Source organism: Sycon ciliatum, chromosome 4 (assembly GCF_964019385.1).
Source record: "Sycon ciliatum chromosome 4, ocSycCili1.1, whole genome shotgun sequence".
Taxonomy (NCBI): domain Eukaryota; kingdom Metazoa; phylum Porifera; class Calcarea; order Leucosolenida; family Sycettidae; genus Sycon; species Sycon ciliatum.
In genome coordinates, this window is record NC_088646.1 from 17,920,523 (window position 1) to 17,934,825 (window position 14,303).

Here is a 14,303-nt window from a genome sequence, read left to right on the forward strand (position 1 = left end):
TCTGCATCATTATGCCAAAGTTCAGGACTCTTGTAGGTATGCTACGCTGACCGAGATTTCACGGTGATGTGATGTTGTGTTTGCATTCCCTGTGTCATGCTCTCAGACCATCATCGTGGACCTAGACCGTGCATGCGCAGCGGGAGTTGAGGGAGTTCCCCTGCAGACCGGCATCATGTCGTTGTTCAACGCGTTGATGTTCTCTGGGCCTGGAGAGGTACGCTATGCTAGGACTGTAATGTTATGGGTATACTGCGTTGAACTTTGTACATGGCTGACAGAGCATATGAAGCCGCTTACACAAAATCATCTAGTTCTGCATGATACCAGTCGTGCAACGGTGCAAACTTGAAATCAACACTCACGGTTACACTCACACACATGGACGGGATGCTTCGTAGAATTCTAACTCGACAAATTTACTGTCTAGGTGACTTAATTACATGAACCGTGTATGTTGACATAAACAATTGTGTGCCATCCTCGCGTGGTATTTGTATGTTCTGCTACCCACTATCTGTAGGAGAGTCTGGAGTTTCGTATTCACTTGCGCTATGAGCTGCTGATGCTCGGACTGGGGCAGATCATCGACAAGCTGCATCGACAAGGAAATCAGCTTGTGGCAAAGTGAGTACTGAAGCAACAGCTGTGCATGAAGATCGGCGCAGAGTTACGTGAAAAATGAGTTCCGCGTGAAGCCTCGCTCTGCATTCTACGTTAGGAAGCTCTGCCTAATACTGGTTTCGAGCATTGTGCAAGCAGACTGGACAGAACTATGTTCTTATTACAGAGAACCCTGGTTTGTGATGAACCCAAATGACATTTACTCACCTGCAATTCTGCAGATTGTACATGCAGGTATTGCATTAATGACTCCTATTGTCTTCTCATTGTATGTGTAGGCATTTGGACTTCTTCATCCTCCAGCGGCGCAATGATGAGGAAGCCTTTGCACATCGATTCGGAGTGGCTCACGTGGACGTGAGAAACCCATCGTTCATGCTGAAGACACTGGAGAAGAAACTGTCGGCCGGCATTGCTTACCAACATTTCCTCTCCTTGCTCCAACACATTCTTATGATATCAGGTAAGAGAGTGTTTTTTATGATCATGACGCGTGAGAAATGGGGCCAGGGCCACCGGGTATCTACATGTACAGAAGGCTCTAAAACAGAGAGGTTCCAGGCTCTTATTGTTCGTACAGGAGGCTCTGCTGGTACATTCTGACATGCTAGCATGATGGTCAAGGTCTTTAAGTATGCATCTATTTGACATGGACGTTCTGTTTCTCTATTCATTAAAAAGAAGGGCAATTATTTCTTGAGGTGGTTGGACTTGATGCCTTCTTGAGCTAACTGGTTTTCTGCTCCTTGAACGTACCTCGGGAACACTGTCCGAATACTCCACTTTCTTTGTAGCGATGCTTATTGATCTGTTCAGTGGAGGAGTACAATGGCCGATACACCGATATGTTTGTGTTGTTGGCACAGGGGAACATGAGCAACACATGTGGAAGCTTCTGGACAAGCTCATCCAGCAGGTTGTCCTGCAGGATAGGGACAAGGATGACCAGCCAATGGATCATGACCTACATCCACTTGTCATCGATGTACACCAGATAGTCACACAGTACGTCACATGCACAACATGCATGACAATTCACTCAAACGTCTCTTATCCAAGCGCCCTGGGATCGGGCACTGCCCGTATCTCAGATTTACCTCTCTAACTTATATCCAACACCAACTCGCGTCCTTCCTATGTTAGATTCCGTGAACGTAGGTCTCTTCTGCTTAGCATCCACTGAGGCTTAATGTGCCATGTTGACCAGTTATCATTCTAGATCACAGTGCATGATTGATGCTTCAACTGATTATGGTTAGATTCTATACCATCAGATAGCACTGTGCTGTACAATAGTCATATTGCTAATCTTGTTGTAGCATCATTGTTTGTGATTGCAGTACAATCAGTTGATCTCCTTTGTTGGCATGTATCTTTTCCAGAATGGCTAGGGAGGACGAGCTGGTGGAGCTGAGAACTTCAAACACTGAAAACACAAGAGGTCAGTGCTATCTGAAAGTCCGTATTGTACACATCACGGCATGGTCATGCTGGCGATACACTGAACGTGGGAAAAGCAAGTCTGAAGGAAAGGCTTGACTCAAGTGCTACGTCACAGCCAGCACAGAGTCATCACAATGCTGGCTTTTGGATCCACTTGGATTCAGTCAAGTCACACAGTGTATTGATCCATACACATTTGAGTGGTTTCCCCTCGCAGCAGGGTGTCACATCCGCCGGGAATGACTTGACTGGGCCCGTTCAGGGACCGATTCCTGAAGTGGTACAAAAAAACATTCACACTTGTGTGAAAACGAGGAGCCTGCCCACCACAGACTGCTCTTAGCTATGGGCAGAATGGATCCAACTTGACCCAGACAGACGCCGTTTTGCCGTTTAAAAAAATTCTGATGTCATCACTTTCAAGCCCTATACTATCTGGCTATGCATCGCTATGGTACAAAGGCAAAGATGTAAATGTGGTATGTGATTTGGTATGTTTGTTCTGGCAGCACTGGAGGACACCAAAGCCAAGTTGAGTAAGAAGGAGCGGGAATGTGAAGTTCGCACAACAGAGAAGGTACAGTCATGCATACCGAATGATCATTCACATCCAACCATCCAACCATCCAACCATGATTAGATGAAGTGTGTGCTCAGAAGAAAGAACAGGTAGTTACAGTTAGTCAATGAAATACCTTTGGAAAACCTCACCAGGTATTCTGGAGAGAGTGCTTTGCACTCAGTTCTGTCGTTTCTTGTCTCTTCTGTGGACAGGATGACATCAAAGCAGCCCTGAACAAGGTGATGCAAAAGCTGGAGAAGGAGAACTCGGCGCTGAAGGAGTCCAAGCAGCGCGAGAAAGACTTGACCACACAGCTGGAGGAGACGAGAGCACAGGTAAGGGCCTCATTGCCTGGAATCGCGCCTGCTTGGGTTGAAGAGTGCATCATCACGGTTTCCTGTCTGAGTGACCATTGCCTGGAATCATACCTGCTTGGGCTGAAGTGTGTATCGTGTTTCCTGTCTGAGTGACTATTGCCTAGAATCACACCTGCTTGGGCTGAAGAGTGCATCATCACGGTTTCCTGTCTGAGTGACTCCTAAAATTGACTGCGTTAGGTTCGAGTCACAGTGCCTGATATGGTATGATGAAACGCGTTGCTCTACAGAGTCGGGTGAATATAGACAATGATACAAACACGACTTAGTGTCCTATCTGCACTAGCCCGTTATTACTAGCTAGTCACTAGTCATTGATTTGTCTTTCAATTTTCAACTGGGCTGCATACACCTGCATTAGCTGGAGAAGGAATTGGCAGAGCGACAGCATATCATGGACAAGCTACGTCAGACGGCCGAATCGGGCGATTCCAGAGAAGCGGCCGAGAAGATGCTAGCAGAGCTTAAAGGCGACGGTAGTGTTACATCATCGGCACCTGCCACACCGGGCGGTCCTCCTGCGCCTGCACCACCTCCACCACCGCCGCCACCGCCACCTCCTCCAGGTGGTGCAGGGCCACCACCTCCTCCACCTCCACCGCCTGGTGGCATGCCTGGTGGACCACCTCCTCCACCTCCACCGCCTGGTGGAATGCCTGGTGGACCGCCACCACCTCCTGGTGCGCCCGGTGCACCACCTGCACCAGGTAAGATCTGAAGCATCTTCTACTCAGAGTGTAATAATCAACAAGAAGAAGACAAAGATGAAGAATTTGTTGTTGATTTGAGTTTCAGGCACTAGGCGATCATCAGACAAAAGTGCCTAGTACCTGAAACTCGGAGAAACAACATATTCTTCATCCTCTTTTTCTTGTTGCAAGTAGCTCTGCCCTTCGGCACTGAGCACTCTATTGGACAGCGTGGAACCTTTTCCTGTTTTAACCCTTCAGAGCACATCGGTCATCGATGAACGGTGCATACTGCACTTAAGAGTATGATCATGATGGCATATTAATGAGATGACAATGCCGGGGAAAGATCCAGGCTCCATGCACATTGCAGCACAGTGTGTTCCTTTCAATTTTATGAGGTATATGTGTTGTGGCAACACATCTCTTTACATGTAGTGAATCCATAGTCTCTATGCATGATCTGCAGAGGTCAAGCAAATGGCAACACCAATATCATCGTATAATAATAATTATGCTTTGTATGTAGTGTGAAACGTGTGTGTGGCGCCACTCCATACAAACCCTAGAATCTGATGATGACGTAATCATATATTCTCTAGACTAGAGTCTAAGAATCTTACATTGGTGTTGTGCTCTGGCCAGGATTTGGCATGCCTCCACAGAAAAAGATACCCAAACCGAAGGGAGCTCTCAAGTCCTATAACTGGTCCAAGCTGAACTACGTAAGCCCTATATCTGGTCCAATTTGGACTACTTGTATAGGTCATTTAGTTGGTCCAAGTCGAACTATGTAAGTCCTATAGCTGGTCCGATCTGGACGATATAGGTACTATCACTGATCCTATTTGGACTATGTTAGTCCAAATCCGTTGATCCCCGAGCTGTTTATAAGCATACTGTTGGGTAGACCCGAGTATCAGTTGTCTGATGATTGCCTAGCGGCATGAAACTCAGAGTTACAACCAACCTGAACGTCCTCCGCTGAGTCTGCTATGGACTATGTTAGTCCTATAACTGGTCCAAGCTGAAGTATGTAAGTCCTATGACTGGTCCAATTTAGACTATATAAGTCCTGTAACTGGTCCAATTTGGACTACATTGTATGTGAGTCCTATAACTGGTCTAAGCTGGATTATGTGAGTCCTATAACTGGTCCAAGCTGGACTATGTAAGTCATTTGACTGATTCATCTAGTAATACTGGCTAGCACGTGTGGCTGCTCTCCTTTAGGTACGAATGTGATCTTAACAGATACAGGTGAACGGTAGACGAGATGGATTAGCCCCTTTGCCATACCCAAAATTATACCTTCCAGTCATACAGTTAGGATAGACCTGCATGAAGTGTGTAATTATAGGGTCAGGGCTTTCACTGTATTTCACCTTCCACTGGTCCGCTCCCTGCCTCTGTGTGCAGAACGAACTGGATGGCACCGTGTGGAAAGATCTTGATGAAACGCGGGTAAGGTTCCTGAGTCGGTGTCACTGAGCTAAGGCCAAAGATGCTTCGGGTCATGAGAGCCAAAAATGACTTCATACTGTATTCTGTGCTTGTAAGTTCTCCAACAGGCATTGGCCTGGATCAAGAGAGTCTCCGTATGCTAGTGGCCATTCTGCGACCATTTTGTAGGCCATTGCTATATACATTGTAGTCGATGTGCAGTGCGGTGTTGCACCAGAACTGCATGGCTTACCGTTGGCGTCCTGCCACCCAGGATTGGAAGGTAGTGGAACCCGATGCAATGCGTATAATCTCATGTCGAGTAAAACAATTCTCTTCAACATCATGAGGGTTTCATGTGGTAGTGATGCTGTTACTTGCTTATGGTCTTGCCTCTTCTCTAGCATTTCGACTCCCTCAATTTGGAAGAGCTGCAGTCCACCTTTTCTGTCAAGCAAATGGTAAGATTTCCTTGCAGGGTGCTGCATTTTGCTGCTTTTGTTAGCCGAGTTGGTTCAAGAAATTCTCCAAGATCATGCTATTGTAAGGCTTTTTCCACTGCCCAATTTGTTCGTTTAACCGTTGACACATTTAATACATGTTTGCAGGGGCATAGTGCAACATGACACTATTCAATTTTCGCAAGTCAGGCACAGAGCTGGGCATGGTCTGGCTACACCACATCTGGGACATCGCTTCCATCTCATTCCTTTCTCTCTTCCTAGCATAGCAGCGTCTTGTATTGGTGGTGAGCTTTTCTGCTGGATTAGACTAGTGAAGAAGGATGAGTGAAGCCTCCTGGTGTATGAATACCTTGCTATGTCTGCTGTTTGGCTTTTCCTCTTTCACAGGTGGTCGATGTCAAGGAACAGCAAAATGAAAACAAGGCGAAGGAAGCCGTCACTCTGCTGGAGCCAAACCGAGCAAGGGTACGCCAGATACGGAGTAATCATTTTTTCTTGCTGTGCCGGACTATGCTGTGTCTAGATTGCATTGAACACTTTGCCGGACTATGCTGTGTCTAGATTGCATTGAACACTTTGCCGGACTATGCTGTGTCTAGATTGTATTGAACACTTTGCCGGACTATGCTGTGTCTAGATTGTATTGAACACTTTGCCGGACTATGCTGTGTCTAGATTGCATTGAACACTTTGCCGGACTATGCTGTGTCTAGATTGTATTGAACACTTTGCCGGACTATGCTGTGTCTAGATTGTATTGAACACTTTGCCGGACTATGCTGTGTCTAGATTGTATTGAACACTTTGCCGGACTATGCTGTGTCTAGATTGCATTGAACACTTTGCCGGACTATGCTGTGTCTAGATTGTATTGAACACTTTGCCGGACTATGCTGTGTCTAGATTGCATTGAACACTTTGGTGAATGTTGCGATTTCCAGTGTGCCTCTGAATGTGAAAATTGGCAACACTTGGTGTGGACTTGTAACCTACCCTGTCATTCAATAGCCCTTGACAAGGTAATGGTTTGCCAATTCTGACTTCTCTACATCATACCCTATTTCCTGCCTCCAGAATTGCAATATCCTGCTGAGCCGAATCAAAATGAACAACGAAGAAATCCGTCTTGCGATTCTGCAAATGGATGAAGACCTTGACCAAGATGTCTTGGAGCAGGTAAGAAGAATGGATCTTTCGTGCTTTTCCCGTCACCTACTCCTATCCTCTAACACTGCTGGACAATAAAGAACATTTTTTTATTATTGAAAAACCACAAACCTTCAGACACGTGAATGTGCACATGATATACAGTGTACATACGTATGTATCGAGAAGGCAGCACAGAAACGGCAGTGGTGGTGAGGCCTGGGCAGCTCGTCCGACCGTGGGTCTCGGAGTCAACACTGGGCAGACGCACGGGGGGGGGGGGGGGGGGGGTGGTAGCTTAGGAGATAAGGGATGGAGCCAGCATGATCATAGTATGTAATGCATATGCAGAAGTAATAATTATGTTAATCTTAAAAACAATAGTGCGGTGGACCTTGCCAGAGGAAAGGCATCATGGACATGATCTACGTGTATAACATAATAATAATTATAAGTGAGCTAGGGCACATCATACACACACATATGCGCATGTTCAAATAGGAGATCAACCTGTTAGGCGTTCGCCGGCGTTGGGTAATCTTGAGATAAAGATATTAATATTATTAAAGAGATTATTATCATACGCTCACATAAACACCACATACCAACCATATGCACACACACACACACACACACACACACACACACACACACACACACACACACACACACACACACACACACACACACACGTGCACATGCACACAGACGCGTAGTCATACATCATTTTTGTGCACAGACTCACTCTCTCACAGTAACGTCCACAAACCACCACGCTGAGCCCCTACAGCATGGTTACTGCGTCTGAATTTCTAAAAACCAAAGGTTTGCAGCCTGGCAGGATCACCATTTCTCCGTTGCGCACATATCTCTGCTATCACCAAATATTTAGTTTCTCATGTGGAAATCAAAATTCAACTCCTTCCTGTGTCAATTGATAACATAGTGCCTATATCCTAGACAGAACTGAGCCCAAATAGCCTTGAATATACCGTGGCATTCTGCCAACGCTGACTATGGCATCCGCCTGCGGCCACTTGTGTTTTTTTCCCCTGTGTCAACCTCCAAGAAGCATGCACACGGCTATTTGTTTAACACTGCAGTAGCTGCCGTTTTACATGGGATGACCACGTGAACACCCTGATCACATGAGGTTCCTATCTGCATAATATGCCTCCGGCAAAAGCACTGGGCATACAACTCTAGCACAACACACCACTGCTAGTGTTGGTGTGACACTACCATATATGCCATTGCCCTGTTGTCGTGGTGATTTCTCAGCTCGTCAAGTTCCTGCCACAACCGGATGAGATAGAACTGATTGAGGCCAATGTGGATGACATTGCACGCTTTGCGCATGCCGAGCGCTTTTTCTATGAGATCTCTCGCATTGACCATTTTGATCAGCGCCTAAATGCTCTGCTCTTCCAACGCAAGTTCCCGGAGCGCGTCTCTGAAGTTCGGCCGCGCCTTCAAGGTGAGAATAGTCCGTCAACAATGAAAAGAAACGGATGGTTAAATGACTGACTAGGCGTTAGCAGCTACTTCTCTTTATTCTTTATTGTGATGTGCGTTTGATATCTACATTTCAATGCATGTCACAGTGCACGGTTGAATGATCCCAGTATCACGAAAAGTGAGCTGTTGTTCGCATCTGTCCGGCTTATAACTGTTTTGTATTGTATTGAAGATGCATTGTATTATTAACTTGGGCAATCCCCATAGACCTGAATGTCTTCTCACAGGGTGTCCAAGGTACACAATGCGTTTTGTACGATGGTGAGGAAAAAGAAATTATCGACTTGGCCTCGGTCGAGTAACTTCAGTTGCGTGAGCACAGTCGCAGCTAAGAGCGCACTGTAGTAACACTCTGTGATGTACCTTCACTTTTCCTACTGTCCAGCATTCACTCAAGCATGCCAGGAGATCCAGACGAGTCCCAAGCTGAAAACCGTTCTGGAGTTGGTCCTGGCGCTGGGAAACTACATGAACAGAGGCAACCGAAGCAATGCCTTTGGTGAGTATGTTGCTGATAGTCTGCGTACAGTGCTTGACAAAATCGATATGCATGTGGAAGAAGACTATTATCCAGGATAGATGGGAAATGGCAGATGAGTTTGGACATATGGTGAGGGTATATGGGTTAAGGCATACGTATGAGTTGATGTGTTCTATTGCCATGCATGTATGTAGGGTTCGAGATCTCTAGCTTGACCAAGATTAGCGATACGAAGGCAAGCAATGGCAGCAGACAGACACTCTTCCACTTCCTGCTGTCCCAGTGTGCGGAGAAGGTGAGTTTGAGTGCATGTTGTCATCGCTGTGATGTTTGCGCTATCACAGTGCAGTGTTACTACCTCATGGCGGGTATGATCCGTATCTACACTACTGCTTGTATCTACCAGTGCTCTTGTTAACATGTACAGGTCATTTCCAATGTATGAATTGGCTTGGAATTACAATGTACCTGTGCCAACACTCACGATGGAATGTACATAGTACAATATGTACAGTGAGCCGGGATAAGACATACATCTACTGATTTCGGGTTGTTTCTTCAGTTGCAAAGTAACGCTAGCGTTGTGTCTTAGGTAACCGACAGCCTCGTTTGTCTGTGCTGCCTACATTCCCTCCAGTTCCCGGATCTTCTGCGACTGGAGGTCGAGATTGGCAATGTGATGGAGGCACGGAAGATTGTGTAAGTGGTCACTAGTAGGGATGTGCACAGTTGCACGTGAATGCTGAATCGCTGTCCTCTACAACAGTATGGGTGTGTACACCATTGCACGTGTATGCTGAACTGTGCTCGGCATGAATCTGGGTGTGCACTGCTGCACGGGAGTGTTAAACTGTCCTCTGCACGAATATGGGTGTGCACCATTGCATGTGAATCCAGCACTGTTGTCTATGCAAAGGAATCGTTTAGAACAGATCCGTAGCAAAGATGCTTGGCATGGTCCGGCCCATGGCCAGCCGGAATACTTCCCCCTGCATATGGTTTGAACAGATTTCCAAAAATATCCAATATGGCTGCTAATGCTCAATTTACCACATTGCCAACTACTTCAAGTAGAAGCAGTTCATCCAAAACCTGACCAGCCAGACTGTTGCTACAGCTCTGTGGTATGAAGTAAGTATTATGTGATCAATGGTCGATTTATAATTGGTTGTGTCACTTGTGTGAAACATCAAAGTTTGTCCCAAAGGCATTGTGGAGCATACTACATTTTAATGATCGGGTTTTTGTAACTTGCTGTCGCGAACCATGGACATACCCTTTACATAAACCACTCGAAGCAGACCATATTTTCCTTAGTGCCCAATTTTCTTGTGAATCAAGACTGAACAATATTTACAAGGGGAGAGCGATAATATAGGTGAGTCGGAGTGTATGCCTGTAGCAGTAGTGTGCCGTGAAAGTGTCTTGCGTACAGCGTCAGCAGAAATATACAAGCGATAAATATACAAACGCATCGAAATAAGCTCCCAAGGAGTAGCGAAGAATCAAAGAGAAGCAAGAAGAGCACCAAGTTGTGGAACTAAAACAGCTCCACGTGCATGTAGCTGAAAAGGTGACACATAAAGATACGCACGGTGCAACGAGTCCAACTGTGAGCATGAAAATGGATAGTGAAGGCCATCAAAGATGCCGATAGTCGTACACACAGTCCGTGTTGGATGTCGGTGCGTGTGCAAGCCAAGGTGCATGGGTTCAAACTGAATCAAAGGGTGCCCGGAACGGAAACATTAGAAATGCAACGAAGTGCAAGGTGAGAAAAAGGGTGCCCAGAATTGAACCTTAGATATACAAACGAGTGCAAGGTGAGAAAAAGGGTGTCACAAAGGGATGCGAGTGATTGAACGTACAGATCATGCACTGAACAAGGATACATCTATACGTAGACCTACGTAGCTGTGAATTCTTGGTTATATACATGCATTGTGCTCGTGACTACGAATAAATCCGATCGCATTCGCGACACTCCCGCCCGCTGAAAGTTACTACCATAGTTATGAAATAGCATACGCGTGAGTGAACAATTACAACTGTGAAATGAAGTGTTGAAAGAGAAAAATTGAGTGGAAACAGTTATTTGTATCAGACTGAATTAGTGTTGATCATGGTCTGCAGGGTTTGCCGTGATCTCACAGCCGCTGCCCTTACCGGTCGATCACTGGCTGGTACTGATGTATTCGATGCTGCCGTTGGCTCTGCTGGCTGCTCTGCCGGTGTTTCTAGTGTTGTACACTCAATTGGGAACAACAGACACAGCGGGCGGACAATGCTCTTTCCAGCTGTTAATCTAACAGTAGCTGAGGTAGGTTGTTTATCCTGATTAAAGTGTAATTCCGTGATCTTGCCGAGTGGCCAAGTACTTCTTGGTTGCAGCTGTTCCTTTATCAGTACTATACTGCCAACGGATGGGGATTCCTTTGATAGTGTACGTTGCTGTTTGAGACCAGAGTCTCCACGCTCACGTAGCGACGTCAGGTATTCTTCCCGCCATTGTTTCCAAAACATGTCCAATTGATTTGTTTGCTGACCGAGTTTCTGCAGCATAAACTCTGCTGAGCTGACCGATATTGCAAAATCGGGGTCAGTGACATCGATGGTGGTTTGCGGTATCCCGAGACAGGCATTCACGTTTAGAAGTCTAGCAGGGGTGATTACAAGACCATTCAGTTCCTCGCTAGCATACGTCAGAGGTCGAGAATTAATGACTCCTTCTACTTCAGCTAGTAGAGTAATGAGGTCCATGAGTGAAAGCAATTTGCGACCAATACATTTCCGTAATTATCATGGTTTGCATTTCATCGAGCCTTCGTTTGATTTAAAACTCAATAGGTCCAACGTAATCTATGCCTGTGAACTCATACAGTAGCAACTCCATTATTCTTTCCTTGGGCAAATGCCGGAGGGGGTTTCGGAAGTTGAAACGGGCCACCATCGTGCTGTTTACATGACAAACAGTGTTGTGGTTGTGTAAATTGTATCCATTTCGATTCCGCTCGTTGGTATTCGTCACGTGAGATGGTATTGCCAACCGATTTTTTTTGGATTTTATCAATAAATTTCTGTACGTACGCTGTGACTCTGACTAGTTTCCCGAAAGACGTGAATTGTTCCGGGTCCATGCCTGCTGGTGATCCGTCAGGACCCTCCCCCTGCACGAGAATAGCAGTGACAGGAGTATCCTCCATTGGATCGTGGCTTGTCGTTGGCAACGTAGTGAGTACATGTACTGCATCATCCGTAATTCCATGATACTCCGTACTTCCTGATGGTAAATACCCGAACGTTGATTTTACCATGCACATGCCATTCTGCAGTGCAATACTGCCGTCCATTATGAATCTGTGATAGTGATCTACACCAATCAGTATGTCCACGTCACACTTCTCTGGTTCCTGTACAGGTGGTTCCGCAAGAGGCATGCCATGCAACTTCATATCATTTGGAAGCGGGAATCGTTGAATTGGGTGACACAGGATTGATGTGACATTTGCGCAGACCTCCGTGCAAGATTTGTCTGGTTGTTCAATTCGTAGATTGACTCTTGGCATGGTTTCGATTTTCCGTTTTTCGTTACCAAAGCTTGACACTGAGATTGTGTCCTCTCCAATCTTGTTACAGTGCAGTTTGTGGCATAGGGATTCAGTGATGAAGGATCTAGTTGCCCCAGTGTCGAATAAAATCCGAGCATAGCATTCCTGGGTTCCGCTTTCATTTGACACCATTGTAACTGCTGTTTGCAAAACCGTGTTTTTGCAATCTGCGATTGCCACTCCCATTGTGGATTGAATTTGGGATGACACTTTTCCTGCGCCAAATTTCTCCGGACAGATACTACAATGGTGTGTTGTGCGTTTACAGTAGTAGCATGGTTTAGTGCGCTCACATGCCCTTGCACTGTGACCAGATTTCAGGCAAATGAAACACCGTCCATTCAATTGATCTTTTCTGGTTTCTGCATCTGTGTACCTGGTACACTCATCAGCGAAATGCGATTGTCCGCAGTAGATGCATTTACGCTCCATTTTTACCGTGTTTGCTGCCATTGAGTGAGCTACGTGTGTCGTTGGGTTGGATGGTCGGTCCCTTTGTCGTTCGTTTCCGCCGGTAGTTGCAGCTTCCGCTGCTTCCATTGCATCTACGTAGTGGTTCATTGCCTCACGTAGACTTCGCACTGTCCATTTCGTGGTAGTGCCTTTCTTTAACTCTAATTGGGACATAACCGATTTCGGTAATTTGGAGGTAATCAGTGGAATGAATAGTGCCTGTGACATGTCCTCATGTAGCGCACCTAGACTTCTGATGTTTGCCTCGACGTCATTCAAGAATTTCCGCAATGATTCAGGTCGGCTAGACGGTTTCTCCAAATCGACTAATGCCAAGTACCGAGCATTGATTACAACATGGTCTTTCCCAAACCGATCCATTAGCAAATCCCATGCAACCTTGTAATTTGAATTTGACAGGGCCAAACCAGAGATACATTCCAGCGCTTTTCCTTTCACGTGTGTTTTCAGGTAAGATAGCTTCTCCACATCAGACAAAGATTTATTTGCGTGAACAGTGGCAGTAAACATATCTTGAAATTCCTTAAATTTCATTACATCACCATCAAAAGTGAACAATTCCAGTTTAGGCAATTTGACCGTGTTACCAGTTTTATTGCTAGCATTACTCTGAGAATTCGTCAAATTTGTCATGATGCTCTGATTGCTTTGATTCATTGATACCATTTCCGACAGCAGTCTGTCGAGTTTGTCGTCATCCATTATAGTTGCTGTAGTTCCTGCCGCCATTGCCGTGGCTGCAGGTTGCGGATCCTTTTTTTGACATTCCATTTGTAAGAATTTTAGTGACACCAAATTAATGTTAGTTACACGTATAAATTCATCCATTTGTTCGATCCATTCCGTTTGATTTTCCTTGAATTCCTGGTCGTCAGACCCTTTTATTTCGTACCTGTTAATTAAATCAGTATACTTTTCCAGCGATATTTCGAGTGCCTCGAGATGCGAGTCCAATTGGAAATTGTGTTGACATAGCTCTCTGACTGCTGCTGGATCCGATTCAATGTCCGTTGAGATTGCCGAGAGGAAACTACCCGTTGTCGTTTCCATATCTTTGATTGTCTTGTGGTGACGAGCAGCCTTTTGGCGCTTGCCCCTCACCGCCGCTTGGTTTTCCATGGTTCGTCGGTCGTTCAAATTCCTGTACTAGGAGAGTCGCCGCTCGACTCTCCCGGGTTTCGGCACCAAAATGTCGCGAACCATGGACATACCCTTTACATAAACCACTCGAAGCAGACCATATTTTCCTTAGTGCCCAATTTTCTTGTGAATCAAGACTGAACAATATTTACAAGGGGAGAGCGATAATATAGGTGAGTCGGAGTGTATGCCTGTAGCAGTAGTGTGCCGTGAAAGTGTCTTGCGTACAGCGTCAGCAGAAATATACAAGCGATAAATATACAAACGCATCGAAATAAGCTCCCAAGGAGTAGCGAAGAATCAAAGAGAAGCAAGAAGAGCACCAAGTTGTGGA

The 14,303-nt window shown here is 45.7% G+C and overlaps 1 protein-coding gene across 2 annotated transcripts in view; it reads left to right on the forward strand.

Annotated features, from left to right (window-relative positions):
- Positions 1-14,303, forward strand: part of LOC135814783 (disheveled-associated activator of morphogenesis 1-like) — a 30,928-nt gene that overhangs the window by 11,540 nt on the left and 5,085 nt on the right. For both annotated transcript variants that reach the window (XR_010553215.1, XM_065327954.1), the window contains exons 9-25: positions 107-217; positions 524-627; positions 903-1,087; positions 1,491-1,629; positions 2,007-2,065; positions 2,577-2,644; positions 2,842-2,964; positions 3,368-3,713; positions 4,341-4,420; positions 5,115-5,159; positions 5,543-5,599; positions 5,990-6,067; positions 6,677-6,778; positions 8,030-8,225; positions 8,652-8,765; positions 8,942-9,042; positions 9,385-9,446. Coding sequence is in view for 1 of the 2 variants with exons in the window: in XM_065327954.1 (XP_065184026.1) it covers positions 107-217; positions 524-627; positions 903-1,087; positions 1,491-1,629; positions 2,007-2,065; positions 2,577-2,644; positions 2,842-2,964; positions 3,368-3,713; positions 4,341-4,420; positions 5,115-5,159; positions 5,543-5,599; positions 5,990-6,067; positions 6,677-6,778; positions 8,030-8,225; positions 8,652-8,765; positions 8,942-9,042; positions 9,385-9,446 (1,970 nt within the window). In the remaining variant the exon portion in view is untranslated. The remainder of the gene's footprint in view (positions 1-106; positions 218-523; positions 628-902; positions 1,088-1,490; positions 1,630-2,006; positions 2,066-2,576; positions 2,645-2,841; positions 2,965-3,367; positions 3,714-4,340; positions 4,421-5,114; positions 5,160-5,542; positions 5,600-5,989; positions 6,068-6,676; positions 6,779-8,029; positions 8,226-8,651; positions 8,766-8,941; positions 9,043-9,384; positions 9,447-14,303) is intronic.